Below are 17,787 nucleotides of genomic sequence, written 5' to 3' on the forward strand. Positions count from 1 at the left end.
ACAATGTAAGTCACTTCAAGGCCCATTGAGGTGAAAGGCAAGGGTATAAGTGAAGAAAAATTAAAAGTTAAAAATTTTCCCTAATTCTTTTGGGTGCAAAAATTAATGCCACCTTTTATGGCGTAGTAATTTGCGTGATTATATTTCTGAACTACTTAGTGTCTTAAGCACAGAGTGGGTGAAAACAACCATTCAGTTTTTCTGTCTATAAAAATTAACACACAGGACTCAATTCAGTCTGTTGCATTAGTGTAAATCTATACACATGAAAGAAGGGATGATGGGAGCTGGGTTTCTAGGAATACTCTGCATGGTGCATAGTGTACATCTAGGGGAAAGAGCGTTAATTTAAAGCTAATTTACATCTCGGGAGGCAGCATGATGTAGGTTGGTCTTGTCAATCTCAGAAGCTAAGTAGGGTCGGTATGTGGATGGGGTACCACCAAGAAGGACACTGCTGAGGAAGGCAATGGGAAACCACCTCTGCTTCTCACTTGCCTTGAAAGCTTCTTGCTGTGATTGCCATAAGTCAGTTGGGACTTGAAAGCATGTAATTTACACCAGAAACCAGTAACTGAAAGTTTTCTCAAGGGTGTTTTTTTTTTTTAACCTTACAATGCGTTTTGGAAATATCAACTCTCGGGACTTTAGGGGGCATCTACTGAAATATGTAGATTTTTATAAGGATTGCTAGTTTGAGAACCAGTTCTCTTACTCTTCTGGTGGTGGAAAGTGCTGTCAAGTTGCAGTCGACTTATGGTGACTCAAGGCAAGAGACAAACAGAGGTGATTTACTAGTGCCTGCCTCTACTTAGAGATCCTGCTTAGTGACCCTGGTCTTCTTTGGTGGTCTCCCATCCAAGTACTAACCAGGGCCAACCCTGCTCGTCTTCCAAGATCTAATGAGATCAGGCTAGCTGGTACTTTCCCTTTATTTTTGGAAACAGTCTCTGGGGACTCTGTTGAGTGACCATAAGAAAAATATGGGATGACTTAAATGATTCTCAATTCATTGGCATACATAGATACATTGAAACTAAAGATAAGCATATTGAAAAGTTATGAAAATTAAACTGACAAATGATCTCCTCAAAATCTATTAAGGCAGGTCATTATAACCTGGAAACTTGTTTGAGTGTGGTGTTGCTGTCCTTGGCAATGGTGATGGCAGGATCCGGAAACTTGAAGGTCCTCCAACTCTGTCGTTTTATGCACAAGAAGACTGGTGGGGAGATGAACTATGGATTCCATATGGCACATCATATGGCTCTTGGACTCCTTTTTTTGGGAGGAGGAAGGTAAGCTATTACTTCAGAGATATCTTCTTCCTTCTTAACATTAGCAAGCATATAAGTATCCCGGATGAACAATGTCACAGCCTGCTGCAATGACTAAGAAGAGAGCTGGTGTGGTGTAGGGGGTTGAGTGCTGGACTAGGGCTGGGAGATAAAGGTTCAAATCCCCACTCAGCAAGTTTTCAGTCCTTATGGCCAGGAGAAAATAAGAAAAGAGAGGCAGGTCTGGTAAAATCTCAGACAACAGAATGCAGGTTAAGCAAAAATTTCAGTGGAAATGGACCCTCATTGTCCTGCACAGTTCCATATTTCCTGCTGTGGCTACTGTTTGCTCTTATACCCTCCCTCAGGCCACCTTTCTCCGATTGCTAAATCATTCTATCCTTGTATTTCTTCAGTTCTCAGCCAAAATAATGATAAGTTCTTTGTGTACATAGATCATGGGAGAAGAATGAATTATGCAAACTTTACTGATTTGCATCTGTATTGTTTGCATAATTTATTCTTTTCCTGTGATCTATGTAGATAAAGAACCTGGAATTGTTTTTGGCAGAGATATGAGGGCGCTGAAGGAATATTGTTAATTAACAATATTTGCATAAATATATTTTGACAATGGGGAGGTATAGTAGCTCAATGGTTGTGTACAAGGCTCCACCACATTCACTGCCTGGCAGCTCCAGTTAACAGGACTTCTGGTAGCAGTGCTGAACAGGACCCTTTGCCTGAGATGCTGGAGATCTATTGCCTGCTACAGTCAACAGTACTGGTTTCAAAGGACCAAGTTTTTATCTTGTATAGGGCAGTCCTTGTATTCTTTCACAGGTACAAAATTATTACCTTGCTGTGGATTTGGGATGTATGTGTCCTTGACTGTGTTACAAAAACATGCACAGCATTTTGAGGTTTTTTCATGCTTCTTACCTTAATGCCCCATGATTATTTTCTGCTTTACAATCATAAGTTGCAATTTCTTGAGAGATTTAATGTTCTTCATTGCCTCCAGATTAAAACTGTAGGGTTTTTTTCAGGTATTCTCTTAGTACTTCAAATTCTTCAATTGCTGCTCTTCTGTGCGCCCTGTATCCTCACTTCCCTGTTCACAGTACAGACAACAGGTAAGGTTTTAGTAATTAAGAGTCTCTTAAAACAAAATACCGAGAATCACTTTGTCCTACATCAGAGAAACTTAGTTTTAACTTACAGGTATCAGATGAATGCAATAATCATGTCCTGTGAAGGGCCCTCTGTTGCTCTTTTGGCGCGGGAGAAGCGATCACAATTTGCTGTGTATTTTGGGATAAAATAACAAAACCGTCTATTGACTCATTATGACCAGTTTACTAAGTGCTTTGCAATAAAATCGCTGACATCCAATCTGGCTGATACTCCGTTTTAAGAACAGTTGTACTGAGTGATCCTGAGAAGTCTACTTCTCGTGTTCAGACCATCCCTAGGTAATGCAGATCTAAACAATTATACACCAGTATCCAATCTCCCCTTTTGAGGAAGGGAGTTGGAGAAGGTCGTGGCTGATCAGTTCCAGGAATTCCTTGATGAAACTTAGAATCTAGATCCTGTTCAATCAGAATTTAGGTCATGCTATGGCACAAAAAACTGCCTAAGATGCCATGTTAGATGATTGATGCCTCTTGACCAACATAAGTACTATGTTGCTACTGTGCCTCTCAGTGGATTTTGATACCATTAGAGATTGGCATTTTGATACCAAACATGAAATTTTGCTGGACTACCTGGCAGAAATGCACCTGGGAGGCTCATTGTTCTGTTGGCTCGGTTGCTTCCTGGAAGGCAAGTAGCATAAGTCAGTGCTCAGGGACAGTTGTTTAGCCCTGTGCTAGTTAACTTGTGGGGAGCCACAGGGATCAGCCTTGTCCTTGATACCCTGACATCAGCCTGAAGCCATAGGTAAGGATATGTTGTGATCAGCACAGCAGTGATACACAGTTCTCTCTCTCTCTCTCTCAAAATCCAGGGAGATAATAGAAGCGCTAAACTGATACCTGGATTCATTGAAGGATTGGATGAGGGTTGTCCATACAAGTCCATAGGCAAGCATTTTCCATTTGAAAAGTGGCTGCAGTATCAAATCTTTGAAATGTATACTGCATGGGTGCTTAAAGTAAACTCTGGAATTATTTTAAAAAACCTTTTAAAGTTTTGCTCCTAACGCCCTGCAGGCTGTAGCTGACAGGGCTCACTTTAGGGAAAAAGGAGTCGGAAAATCTTCACCTGGTAATTGCAGTGATCAAGAAGGAACCCAGCCATTTCTGTGATAACATTCTCCCCAGCTTTTTAAACTGGGAACTCAAACAGAACCAGATGCCACCATGGCAAAGGCCTAGCCTCACTTTCTTTTATACACCTTCTAAGCTGCACCATTTCGAGCCCATGTTCATCCTGTGCTGTGCCAGCTGCACTGGCTTCCAGTTCTGTTCCAGATCCAGTTCCAAGTGTTGGTTTTAGTGTTTAAAGACCTTTATGGACTGGGACCTGCATATCTGCAGGACCGCCTCTTCCACTATGTCTTCTGCAGGGCCTTGCACTCTGTGGATAAGCAGTTCCTGGTGGTCCCCAGACTGCAGGACATTCATTTGGCCTCAGCCAGGGCTAGGGCCTTTTTGGCCTGGCTCCAGCCTGGTGAAACACACTTCTAACTGAGATATGGGCCCTGCGGGACCTGTTGCAGTTCTTCAGGGCTTGCAAAACAGAGATATTCCAATAGGCCTTTGGTTGAGAGCCAGCTAATTTTCCCCTTCCTGTTTGACACGTCCCATGTTCCACTAGCTCCGCTATGTACATGGTTGTTTTAGATATTTATTATAGTCTGAATTGTTCATGGCACCAGTTTGTTTGTATTGTTTTTATGGTTTTTTAGATATGTATGTAGCTTTAATTTTCTAATATATGTTGTTAGCTGCCCTGAACCTATTTACGTGGACGGCGGGGTATAAATCTGATTAAATAAATCAATCAATACAGAGCCTTTTTAATTGATCTCAAAAGGTGAATGGAAAGAAGTGTTCTGTATACATTTGTCTTGACACAGGTACCACCTGCAGGCCTTGCGGCATTTGTATGTGCTGGCAGCAGAGCCCAGGCTCCTTGTCCCCATGGATGTGGATACAGATACTCCTTGCTATGCACTGCTTGAGGTTACCTACAGGGTAGGTGGATTCTGACAGATATCGGGACTGTCATGAAAGGAAGAGGTGGCAAGAAGCACATTTTATTTAGTGGGGTGGACTTGAAGGGGGAAGCTGCCCTTTCCCTAAGTGGTTTCCTCCTAGCGAGCCACATGTCTTTATGCTGTTGCTGGACCTTGAGAGAATCATGCTGCTCGGCTATTCCCTGGTGAGTGTAATGGTGGGTCAGGGCTGCTGGCTCTAGGTTTGAAATGGAGATTTCCAGCATATTACTCATGCTTTTAGCTGTTCCGCAGGACCACCACAAAGTTTTGAAAGCAGGAAATGATATTGATGTAAAATACTCTCGATGCAAGGGACAATCATTCAAAGGCTGGGATTGCATTTTCCCCCCTCTTTTCTCTTTTTATCCCTTGCATTTAAGTCCATCAATACTCCTCTGATAACTGCCTTATAAGTATCCCAAACTTTATGAGTTGGAACAGTATTATTCAAATTATACTGCATAAAGAATTTGGTCTCCTTTTGTAATAGTTCTAAGTTGCCCCTTTGCTGCAGCAAATCCTCATTTATTCTCCATGCTCGTCTTTTGGTGCATTTTCCGAACTTCCACATAATTGGATTGTTATTTGAACCTGCTTTTGGCATTATCTCCACATCTTTTGTCCATACAACCAAATCCTTAGAAGCCCAGATCATATCAATTCTTGATAATGTCAAGTGTCTTGGCGAAAAATACGTATACTGCTTTGCTTTAGGATTATTCCTTCTCCAAATATCCTCCAAATTCTGATCCTTCATTTCAAAGAAGGATTTTGGCAATAATCCTCTTTTCTTTTGTGAACCCTTTGTTGTTTTGTCAACATCTAAAGCCGTAACTCCATTAAAATCACCTGCCAAAATTATTTGTGAGTAAGTTGGTCCATCCAATTGTTTCTGTAAATCCTTAAAAAAATTGTCCTTAGCTCCATTTGGTGCGTAAATCCCAATCAGCAAAATCTTTTCTGTATTCCAAATAATTTCCATGGCTATATATCTTCCTTCCAGATCGTTAAATATCATTTTAGGTTGCAGTTCATCTTTAATATACAGAACTACTCTTTTTTTTTGCTTCGATGAAGCTGCAAATTCCTTTCCCAATTTCGCATTTTTTAAATATTTCACATCTTGTTTCTTAATATGGGTCTCTTGTAAACAAATTATATTACAATGCTGTTTGGATAGCCAATGGAAGATAGTTTTACGTTTAGACGGTGAATTAAGTCCATTTACATTCCAAGATATGATTTTGCACTCCATGATCAAATTCTAGATCTTTTAGGTAAGTCTTTTTCATTGTCCATAAAGAACCTCTCCATCTCATGACTGGACCTAATTATCTTTTTAGCTGTTTGAAATTCAAAACTCAGACCCTCTGGTATTTCCCATCTGTATCTAATATTCAATTCTTTCAGCATTTGAACCAATTCTCTGTATTTCTTCCTCTCCAACAAAACTCCCCTAGGTAACTCTTTCATTATTTGCACTCTTTTTCCAGCAATTTCCAGAGGGTTTTGAAATTGCTTACTCATAATATCTTCTCTTGTTCTTTTTGTTGTAAATTGCACTATCATATCTCTTGGTAGATTTCTTTGGGCTGCATATTTTGAATTAATTCTGTACGCCACATCCAGTAAAGCCGCAATTTCTTCCACTTCTTTATTCAAAAATTCTGCAAGTATTTCTGATATCTGCTCTTGGGCTGACTTTCCCTCTGCTTCTGGGACTCCGCGAAATCTAAGTTGTCTTTCCATGTATTTACATTCCATCACGGCCATTCTTCCTTGCAAACCCTTAGTTTCTGTCTTAAAAGAAACAGACAGTTTGTCAACTTCATCCTCCATTACCTTCACTTTCAACTGCGTCGTTTGTAACTCCTTCTTGACCTCATCAATACTCTTGGTTACTTCAGCCACCTCCGATTTAAGTATCTCTTTAAAATCTTTCGCCATATCCCTTATCATGTCCTTAATCTCTTTATTTCCATCCGCCACTTTCTTGTCCAAACTCTCCAACGCCGACTGCCACTCCTTCTTCGACATCGTGGGGCTGGCTTTACCTCGCTCCCATGAGTCCGCTCTCTTCCGCAACTCTGTGGCGAAAGTAATTTATTGTTTTCAAAGTTAAGTCCTTTATTTAAAACAAATTCTTCTCGAATTAAACAATTCCGGTATCCAAAATGGCGGGCGTCTTTTCTCTATGGTTTTAACTCAAAGCTTCTGCCCTTATCCTTCTCCAAGATGTCCCGCTTCCGCTTAAGTTGAGGTCTTGCCCTTTCCCTTTTCCAAAATGGCGCTCTTCCTTTTCCGGGTTTCCTTTAACCGCCGCTTCCAGCCTGTTACTCTATTGCTTTGACGCACTTCCTGCTCCGTCGCAGTCACACAGCGGTTCTCGCGTTTTTTCAAGTTTCCCACAGTTCACTATCTCTCTTAGACCGCAGGTATGTAAACAATAATTACTTTTTCTGCTCTAATTCTTCTAAATAAATTCTTTTTAACTCAGTCACTTTATTGGAGCATAGCCAACCTGTCCTTATAACTTAGCAATCTTTATCTTCCAAATTAATTCAGTTCTTCTTACCAAATTTCTTCTCGGAAGGAGAGATAGCAATCTTTACCTTGATAGTTCTATTTGTGGGTTGTAATCGCTGTTTCGGTACTCAAAATATTCCAAATTAGTCCAAATTAGTTACTGAAGCTTGGGTGCGGTGATCCTATGTCAATTCAATGACTCCAAAACCACTGCAGAGATCTTTGCCATCCTTCATCGAGCGGGACCTCAAGGCTGGGTGGGCGATCGTTGCGCAGATCTCCCCCCACAGCCGAGATCAATGCATCCTCTGGATCCTGAGCGTTCACGCCTGTTCTCCGCCTGAGAACAGGGGGCCACAGGCAATCTAGCACCCCGTTAGCCCTCACAAACAGCGGCTCGGACAGCTCCGCTTTCAGAGCTGCGTCAGACCACCATGATCCCAAACCGGAAGTCCAAAGGCTGGGATTGCATGACTTGTTCCCTCTCAGATAGAGCTGGAGAATTGTGCCTAACTGGACTTCCCCATGATCAGATGATGCCTTGGAGGACCTGGTTGACTTGGATAACTCTTGAATCCCTCCTCCATCATGTTATTTCAGCACCACTCCCAGCAGAATGTGTAAACCAAGGCCAAGAGTTAAGAAGGGATGTCTACAGATTAAACACATTATTTTATAGCACCGAGGAAGTGTTTTTGTAGAGAGAGAGAAGCTGTAGCCCATTGCTGCTATCATCCAGGCATTTGGACAAAAGCACTAGCTGGCAGGGAACATCAGTAATGCCTAATGAAATCAGTTCATATTTCATCTGCATGAAAGAATGTGATGATCTGGAATGGGTTTCATCTGCTGTTTGAAATATTTATATTCTCTAAATCAGATGAAGTGAAACACTTTCCATGCTGCTTGTCCTAAACTAGAAAAACAATGACACAATATTTTTGTTTTGTTTTGTGGATCTATTATCAGTAGTTGTGGAGTGCTTTCCTGAATTACATGCTAGACAAAGTATTCCAGTTTCCCCCCCTGTATTTTCAAGGGAACTCAGTGGTACGAAGAAACGACTGAAGAGTTAATGGCACCTACACTTCTCCCAGAACTTCATCTGTTGAAGCAGGTACGTAACAGAACTCAGTGTATGGGCTGCTGATCTAAACAAGCCATTTAAAATAGCAAGAAATATTATGCCTGGTGCTTTTAAAATAATGTTTTAAATTAATAAGGGCTTTTCATTTCCTCCTCTGCTCCAAATTTTCCACTCATCAATCCTCCCTCTGGTAGGAAGGAACTCATTTAAAACAAGGTAGTTCAAATAATTGTCACCAAGAAGGTTGCTTAGAAATTGTTCGTTTGATCATTTTTATACTTGCACATCAAACATTGATCTTTTTTTTCCTTTTAATGCAGTGATGCTAACCATTGATGCACCTCTTTCATTTCCAACATTTAAAAAATTCAGATCTATTTATTAAAATACTTATTACCCATTCACACCTAACAAATCAAGGGTCCACGCGCTACACTTAGGATATATGGTTGCAACCTAACTAGTGTTGTATGTGTGTGTGTCTAATTGTACATTTTTAACACTTTAGTAAATTCCTTTTTTACAGAAAATTCTCCTAATTGTACCACACCAAATTGAGAAGTAACTAGATAAGAGAGAGAAATAGTTTACATGGAACAACTGCAAGAAAATGCAGAGCATTTATTATATAGGGCTTTGTGAACATGATAACAAATAGGGATTATATAAAATGGCAGGGAGACAGTAAACACCTGCCTTTCCCCAGGCATTTGTGGAAAGTGGTTTCTGCACAAGCTCTTTTTCTTCCAGGGTTTTTTTTGGGGGGGGGGTCACTTAGATATGCCCGGCCATCCCTGTTGACTGTCCCTTCTGCCCAGCTATTAGCAAGTCCTCAGCGAGAATCCAGGCATCTTCTAAGATTGGCCCACAATTGTAGAGCCGTTTACTAGTGGACATGTGTCAGGGTCCTGTTTTGGAGGTATTTAAAAGGACCAGTAAGATGGTTTTATTCCAGGGGACTTTCTGGAGACTGCTATTGAATTTTATTGAAACCAGTGCAGGGTTTAGTTGAGTTTAAGTTATTTTGTCCTCTTAATGAATTCTCGAGATATATATTTTGTAAGCCAGCTGAAGCTCCTGGAAAGGTAATGTATGTGTGTATAAATATAAAATAAATAAATATGCTGTGTGTGAAAGACTCTTGTGTGTTAGGCATAAACAACCTACTGTGCTTTGCATCCTACCCAGTATGTTTAATTTTCTGGCCTGTAGCTAACAGCTGAAATATTGTATGTTTCCAGATCCGAGTGAAAGGTCCGCGGTACTGGGAACTACTGATAGATTTAAGCAAAGGCATGCATCATTTGAAGTGAGTATTCATGATAGAACTGTTCTGAAATAGCTCAGTGCATCACCATCACGGTGGCTCAGTGTCCAAACTGGAGCTGTCCCTGTAATTTTTGTTTCTAAAAAATCCTTTTGCTTGCAAATGTTAATGACTGGGGGTAAGCAAGCGTGAAAACCCGTGTTGGGATCCAGCTGCGTGCACGTAGCAAAATGATTTAATGCAGAGGGGCAGAGCAAGATGTTGTACAGGATGAAAATCCAAGTAAGAGAAATGCAAAATCTTTGTCTCTTTGCCTTTGAAACATATTGACTATATGAAACTGAATCACAGATATGGAAACCATTCATGTAAATAGACCTTAACTCACCAAAGAGTTGTTTCTTCCCTACAAAAAAAAGAATAACGAACCAAGAAACAAATTCCCTAAAGATGTATTGTCGAAATTCCCTAAAGACCTTTAAGAAATATGATTTCCTTCCTGGAAAGTTTGAAGATTGCCATCCTCAACAGTGAGTTGCTTTTCCTGGTGCCCCCATAGTGTTCCCCTCTTGTGATATTCCCTTGCTTTTTCCTTTGTGTACAAGATAAAGGCACTCTTGCAGATCTCCTTTTCAGTAGAATCCATGGATACGAGTAACAGTATTTCACATAGGCAGTTGGGTAGGGTGTAGAATACTTGTTGTGATTAACAGTGCAACGGTGTATATTCACTGAAAGTCCTGTCATCAAATTGTACTCTGGTTGATCATGTATTAACCTGAAAAATGAACATTTTTTATGATTGTCATCTGCTGTTAATTTCTTTTCCAGATCAATTCTTTCCAAGGACGGTGTCCTCTATGTCAAATTGAGAGCTGGGCAGCTTTCATATAAGGAGGATCCAATGGGTTGGCGTAGTCTGTTGGCACAGACAGTCACTCACCGCAATGCTGATGCCCGCGCATTCAAGGTAATTGCTATGCAACAAAGAAACCTAAAAGTGATTTTGTGCTGCTTTCTGCTTTTACTAGCTGTAAGTTGCATGACGGCCAAATGTTTGGCCTGCGTTACATTCATAATATGTTATAAAATTAATAACGGAGAGCCAGTGATATATAGTGGTTAGGGCATCAGAGCAGGATCTGGGAGTCCCAGGTTTCAATCCCCTGCTATGGAAGCTTGCTGGGTGACTTTGGGCCGTCACACACTCTCAGCCTAACCTACCTCAAGGGGTTGTTGTGAGGATAAAATAGAGGAGAAGAAAATGATGTAAGCTGCTTTGGGTCCTCATCAGGCAGAAAAGTAGAGTATAAATGACGTTAAAAAATTCTGCCCATGTTATTCATGATTAGTGCTAATTGTTCATTCTTATCCTAAACTCATACTCTATTTGTAATTAATAAGATGATGTGTTTTGAGCTGTTCTGCTTTTGGGACTGCATATTTGGTATTCATAAGTCCAAGCAGCTGGGCTGGTAAAATAAAACAAAAGTCCAGTGGCACTTTAAAAGACTAACAGCGTTTATTTCAACGTGAGCTTTTGTGAGTCATAGCCCACTTCCTCAAATATGTCATATATAATATATATCAATGTCATGATTTCACTGGAAGTCATTGGGCTGCATCTCTGAATCAGGTCCCATAGTGTGCAAATTTTAGAGGGAAAACTATCATCTGGAAAGGCTCAGGCTGTTACGATTTGATTGGCTGCACAGACAGGGTAGCAAGCATGTCAGTCACATACAATTCTTCAATCCAGAACTTTTTGCTAAGCAGTAGTTTACTAGTTACTTCCTTTCATCTGTCCACTGAGCTTTTTAGTTGGGTAGTGCTCATTTTATGTCAGGAAAGTGAAAGATTGTGCTGGGAAAGGGTTGTCTTGGCTGTGGTTTCATATAAACTTAAGAAGAGGAAATAATTCTTAATTTAAAATGCCACTTTATTTTCAGCCAGAAGCCATTTCTGCTTTCACATCTGATCCTGCGTTGCTCTCATTTGCTGACTACTTTTGCAAACCAGCTGCAAATATGGGGCAAGTACGTGTAAAATCTTGTTTTTAAAAAAGTAAGGTCTTTGTGAGGAAACAAATATAAACTTGCCAGAACAATCTTGGTGATGGAATATCAAAGCCAGGAATGAAAGTCTGGAGGAGCATTTAATGTGCAGAAGAAACTAACGTTCCATTAAACAAATATATAGGTGCCCACTAAAATTACATATGGAGGTATACATATACATGTCTGTCTTATATATATAGTGCAGTTTCCATCATCCTGATTTTAGATTACACTCTGGGAGCCAGTTCACATTTTGTGTGCGGAATTGTTTTGAAAGTGTAAAAGAACTGTGCATACCCAGTTATGTGCAGCTGCACATATCATTCAAACACAGCAGCTCTATTAAAAGCTGCTGTGATAACTCTAGTCATGTGCAGTATACCTCTAGTTTACATGTTATTTCCTTCATGCAAATAAGTATGAGCCTACAAATGTCCACATGGCAGACACTGGATGAGATGATAACATGTGAATTGCTCTTGAGTTGTCTGCCTTTCTCTACAGGCTCATGTTGACTGCAAACATAGGCTGCTGTCCACCCTAGGCATTTATTCATTTAACTGAATATGTGCACTACCCTGTTCCATAGGATTAGAGATTTATTTCAATGGTATTTACAAATGGAAGACCCACAAGGTCTTTCCATGCTATCTGCACCTTCTCTACCCCTCATAGCCACTTCTCTTTCCCTGCTTCCTTCCTTCTTTCCCCCTTGCAGCTACTCTCAGTTCCCTGATTCCTTCCATCCCTTTGCTCCACTTTTCTTTCCTCTGTTATGGCTTTGCTTCCTCTCCTTTACCTCTTCCTCCTTGCCTTTCCTGCCTATCCACTGACATAAAGTTTCATTGTGAAACTATAACAGCCATTTTGGATTATCTAAGTAACACCATAAACGCTTGCAGTTGCCTAGGTAATCCAAAATGGCTGCTGCGATCTTGTGATATAATTTTGAAAGATCTTGATGTTTTGATATTTTTAATATTATTTTATCCCCTGCTGTTTTTTAGTTTAAGAATTTTCTTCAAACCTGGAGGTTCTTCCAGATCTGTAGAAACATCTTTCTGAACCTTTGCTCCATTGTATGGATTTTGTGATCCATTCTCTCTCTCTCTTTCTCTCTCTCCCTCCCACGCGCGCACACACACATACTTTTCAACACAAACGTCACAGCAGTTTACTATTTTTTGTAAAAAAGGGTAAGTTAGCAAGGGTACCAACCTGTGTGTATACTGAGATCAGCTTAGCAACCCTAGCTGACAGTTTGCAAGGCTTCAGTCACAGAAAGTAGGTTTTTTCCTGTGACCTCCCCTCTTTTTTCCTGAAACAGCCCCCTGAACCATCAACTTCTCACTGTCTTGACTTTTCGAAAAGCTTGCAAAACCTGGTTTTTCCAGAGGCCTTTTTGCTGGTTCTGATTTTTGAGTTTGAGCAGAGGAAGAAGTTTTTGTCTTTTTCAAAATTTATTGCTGTGACTGATTTTTAAATAGTTCTTTGTATTGTAAATGCTATTTTAATTTTCTTGTGAGCTGCTGTGAATTTGCTGGGTTATAAATATTTTAAATAAATAAAAATGGTAGGAAAGGGGGTCCTCATCTGGAGGGATGTGCTTGGCTGCTGCCGAAAAGACTATTTTCTGAAATTCTCATAGCTGATGAAAGGTTACAGCCATTTGAGTTTGAAGCCTCCTTTGTAATACTGAGTGCAGTCAATATATTAGTACATACTGGAAGATACATCATTTTGCTTTATATGACGGTTCAAATCTAGATTAAGTTTACTGTATACTCATCTAAAGATGAAAAGAAGGTATCTTAGTGTGAAGACTTTACTCTTCTGTACAGATCGAAGATTAATCTCCAATTATGCTATACAAAGACTCTTGAAAGACTAGAGTATCCTGTTTTCATAGGTTTAAAAATAGGAAGTATGAATGGGGAAATGCACATATGTTTCTGAATTCCAGTCTGCAGTATTGAATATGTCAGAGTTAAACAAAGAAACCAGAAGAGTAAAATAATGTATGCTATTCAGGGTGCGCACTTTGTAAGTTGTGTCTCTTTTCAGAAACTGAAGGTGTTTGACCTCTTCTCATCTATCCTATATGAGTGTGTAACTCAGGAAAATCCAGAGATGCTCCCAGCTTACATAGCAATTGACCAGGTAAAGTAAAATGATTCCATTTTTGCCCTTCAACAGTTAGGCTCATGTGTGTGACTGCTTTCTTTACTAATGCTGATTTCTGTGAAAAGAAGCCTCAATGAATCTGTAATAGCAGAAACATCAAGATGCTGATGTGTTTGAAATTGAGGTTTGTAAGTCTTACTTGAAGGGTGAACTTAAAGAATCCGTTTTTGCAGAGAAAGTTGCTTCTTTATTGCAGTACCTTTATTTACAAAATTTATATGTCGCTTTTTCAAAGAGACATGTAAAGAATTTTCGAGAACCACAAATCCAAGAAAGAGGATTTTATAGAGTTTTAAAAGATCTGTTTATTAAACAATGTTTGTTTGGCTTCTGCAGTTCATTCCATCTCTGTTTACTTTTCTACTAGGCTGTGAGAAGATTAGAAAGAAAAGAAATGTCTGAGACGTTTGATTTGTGGCAGATAAAGCTGGTTCTAGAATTTTTTAATTCCAGAAGTCACCAGGAGAGAGTGAGGAAGAACCCACACCGTGGGCTTTTCATGAACTCTGAGTTTTTACCTGTGATGAAGTGTTCTATTGATAATGCCTTGGACCAGTGGCTTCAAGGTAAAGACTGTCAGTCCTCTGATGAGTTTTGCCCAGTTGAGGTGTTAGACATGGTTTGCCTCTGGAATGTCAACAGGTCTTCATGATCATGAAAACCTGCTCTAAAACTACTTGGGTTCTTAAATTTTACAAGTTTTTATGTAAGGCTGCAGATTTTTAAAAGCCAGCCAGCCATGTTCATGCCATTATTTGAAGCTATTTTAAAAATTTGGTTATATATATTTTTGAAAGTTTACTTAGAGATGTATCTGTAATTCACACAGCGTAGTATACATTTCAGATGTTGGGGAATCAAAGGGACGGTGGTCTTGCATGTGCCCTGAAGGGATTACTGGTGGGCTTTTGTGTAGAGTTAGTTTTGTGCAGTTCCCCAAGGAAAATCTCATGCTTTGAGAATGCTGCAGGTGGGAAATAAGTGCCTTTGAATGGGTGCTTTTAGTACTCCTTCTAGGGAGTAGCCACATTAGTCTCTTGCAGCAAAAATGAACAAGTGCCGGCACTTTAAAGACTTACAGGTTTTTCAGTAAAATCCTAAGCAGAGTTATTCCAGTCTAAGCCCATTGATTTCAGTTGGCTTAGACTGGAGTAACTCCGTTTAGGATTTCACTGTATAACTCTAGCATAACCTTTCATGGACTAGAGCCTACTTGATAAGGTACATGTGTGCATTGCTAGATGAAAACACTCCTCACACATACACATGAGGTTATGAGTAGGAAAAGATATAAATGGCAGTATCAAGGGGCCATGAAATGCAGAAAGTGCAAGGTGAAGACATAATTAATTAAAACTGAAATGTAATCACAAAAAGGACTGGGAGGGGCTGTGACTTGCTTGATATGCAGAATGTCCTATGTTCAGTTTCTGGCATCTCAGATAGTAGGTGATATGAAAGACCTCCGCCTGAAACGCTGCCAGTCTGAGTAGACAGTACTGACCTTGATGGACCAATGGTCTGATTCAGTATAAGGCAGCCTCGTGTGTGTTCATGTGTGACAGAGATCATTTACAATATCTGTAATTGGTAATTTAAATCCTCTAGTTTTGCTAAGATGGTTAACACGTCTTAATTTCATCTGTACATCCATTCAGAATGTTACGTAGCAAGTGAAGAAATGACCTCTAATCCTCCGTGTGGCTCTCTTTTGCATTGCAGCTGGAGGTGATGTTTGTTTGCACTCCTATTTAAGTGGGCAGCCAACTGATGAGTCTCAGCTCAGTATGTTGGCCTGCTTCCTTGTGTATCACTCTGTCCCAACTCCAGGACAGCTGTTGGCTGGAGGATTGGAAGGTAAGATTAAAATCAGCAGTATATTTTTTTTTAAAAGCACTGCAGCTTAATGGATATGATACATTATATTTTTTGTATGACCTATGGTGTAAACAAACAAAAAAATTAACATACTGAGTACAGGACTTCAAGCTGTAAGCAGTCATATATCATTAAAATTATCCACTTGTGATCTTCCCATGCTGCAGAGAGTGGGTGGGAGGAGGCTGGGGTCGAGAAAGTACCTGCCTCAGGCCACCTAGTGAGTTCACAGCTGAGATGAGATTCAAATCGAGCACCTTCTAATGCATAACTTAGTTTCTTGGCCATTACACTGCACCAACTTTCATTGTGATGGTTGTGCACCCATATAGTACAATGCATGCTAGAAAATCCCAAATTGTTCCAAGGCTCTTACCCTGGTTTCAAAATACAGGATGCTTCCCCATGGACTTACAGCTATGCCTTGCCTCGCAAACCGCTGCAGTTTTTATTAAAGCTTCTGTGGACTGCATCATGCATTTGTTCCCCTTTTGGCTCCTTCCATGGTTTTCCACTGTTTCCTAACACTGCTTTTGTACAACCTTTCTGGAAAAATTTCCGGATGCTCTTGTTACTGCTGTGACTGCAGTTGCATCCATAATGGCAATGAGAGCACCATGAGGAATTGTCTGTATGCTGATGCGGCCATAGTGTCTCAGTATCTGCTTTCTGCTTACAGACGCTATGACTTTTCCTTCTTTTATTCATCTAGGTAGTACAAGCTTTTCTGAATTGCTGTTGAAATTCAAGCCATTGAAACTGCCAGTTCGTGCACTGCTAAGACTTGCTCCTCTTCTGCTGGGAAATCCACAATCAATGGTTTTGTGAAAGAAAGATCATGAATTTAACACAACCAAGTGACCAAAATGCCAGTACCAGTGCAGTATTTGACCTTGAATGGAAGAGGAGTCTGAGCTCACAGACTGCAGCTAATACATTTGTTCATTCCCTTTATATGTTTTGAGAGTGAGGGCAGAGGTTTATATATTGTTGGATGTTCACCGTGTCTGTGCAAATGAATACATTTAATTTTTATAAATAAAGCTTGTTTGCAAAAAAAGAACCCCCCCCCAAGAATCTGCTGATGAATTTAATTTAATTTATTATATTTATATTCCGCCCTCCCCGCTTTCACAGGCTCAGGGCGGATAACAAATACAAACACCATTAAAAACATTTTAAAACATCAAATAATACATTTAAAAACATTAAATATTACAGTTCATGCTGCATAGTGGTTCATACATGCCTCTGTGTTCGCATAGGGGCGATGGTTTAACCCCCCCTTCACGGGGGTGGGGGGAGGCACTGCCCGGCGTCAGCCATATGCCTGGCGTAATAGCTCTGTCTTATACGCCCGGTGAAATGCAAGCAAATCTTGCCGGGCCCTTGTCTCGCAAGACAGAGCATTCCACCAGGTCGGGGCCAGGACTGAAAAGGCCCTGGCCCTGGTCGACGCCAGGCGGGCCTCCCTAGGGCCAGGGACACTTAAAAGATGTTTTCCACCAGAGCGGAGAGTCCTCCGGGGCTCATATGGTGAGAGACGGTCCCTCAGATACGTCGGTCCCAGTCCGTGTAGGGCTTTGTAGGTTAACACCAAAACCTTGAACCTGATTCGGTACTCCACTGGCAGCCAATGCAGCTGGCGTAGCACTGGTGTAATATGCTCCCACACCGGTGCTCCAACAATGACCCGCGCTGCTGCATTCTGTACCAGCTGTAACCGCCGGATCAGGCCCATGGGAATCCCAGCGTAGAGCGCGTTACAGTAATCCAACCTAGAGGTGACCATTGCTTGGACCACTGTAGTCAAGTCACGGGGAGACAAATAAGGGGCAAGCTGCCTGGGCTGCCGAAGATAATAAAAGGAAGACCTGGCAACTGCAGTGATCTGGTCCTCCATCTTCAGGGAGGAATCCAGAATCACCCCCAGGCTCCTAAACTCTCAGGGCCAGTGTAAGTGCTGCCCCATCAAGTGTAGGAAGCCGGGGTCCCAAAGCCATCTCCCCACGACCCACATACAGGACCTCTGTCTTCGTGGGATTCAATTTCAGCTGACTTTGTCTCAACCAACCAGCCACAGCCTCAAAAGCACGCTCCAGGGCATCAGGGGCCGATCCAGGCCGCCCGTCCAACAACAGATAAAGCTGGGTGTCATCCGCGTATTGGTGACACCCAAGCCCGAAACTCCGCACCAGCCGGGCGAGGGGGCGCATATAGATATTAAATAATAATGGAGAGAGTATCGCTCCCTGTAGCACACCACATACCTGTGGCCTACA

General features: G+C 41.0%; 1 protein-coding gene across 1 annotated transcript in view; it reads left to right on the forward strand.

Moving 5' to 3' along the window:
* The window catches only part of ANAPC1 (anaphase promoting complex subunit 1), a 67,359-nt gene extending 50,791 nt beyond the window's left edge, over positions 1–16,568 (forward strand). Inside the window, exons 38-48 of the mRNA XM_054984667.1 lie at positions 1,105–1,298; positions 2,327–2,413; positions 4,366–4,483; positions 8,072–8,149; positions 9,361–9,428; positions 10,218–10,356; positions 11,336–11,422; positions 13,508–13,603; positions 13,995–14,193; positions 15,350–15,484; positions 16,218–16,568. Of these exons, the coding sequence (XP_054840642.1) occupies positions 1,105–1,298; positions 2,327–2,413; positions 4,366–4,483; positions 8,072–8,149; positions 9,361–9,428; positions 10,218–10,356; positions 11,336–11,422; positions 13,508–13,603; positions 13,995–14,193; positions 15,350–15,484; positions 16,218–16,333 (1,317 nt within the window). The 3' untranslated portion in view covers positions 16,334–16,568. The remainder of the gene's footprint in view (positions 1–1,104; positions 1,299–2,326; positions 2,414–4,365; positions 4,484–8,071; positions 8,150–9,360; positions 9,429–10,217; positions 10,357–11,335; positions 11,423–13,507; positions 13,604–13,994; positions 14,194–15,349; positions 15,485–16,217) is intronic.
* Positions 16,569–17,787: the final 1,219 nt, after the last annotated feature.

Source organism: Eublepharis macularius, chromosome 1 (assembly GCF_028583425.1).
Source record: "Eublepharis macularius isolate TG4126 chromosome 1, MPM_Emac_v1.0, whole genome shotgun sequence".
NCBI lineage: Eukaryota > Metazoa > Chordata > Lepidosauria > Squamata > Eublepharidae > Eublepharis > Eublepharis macularius.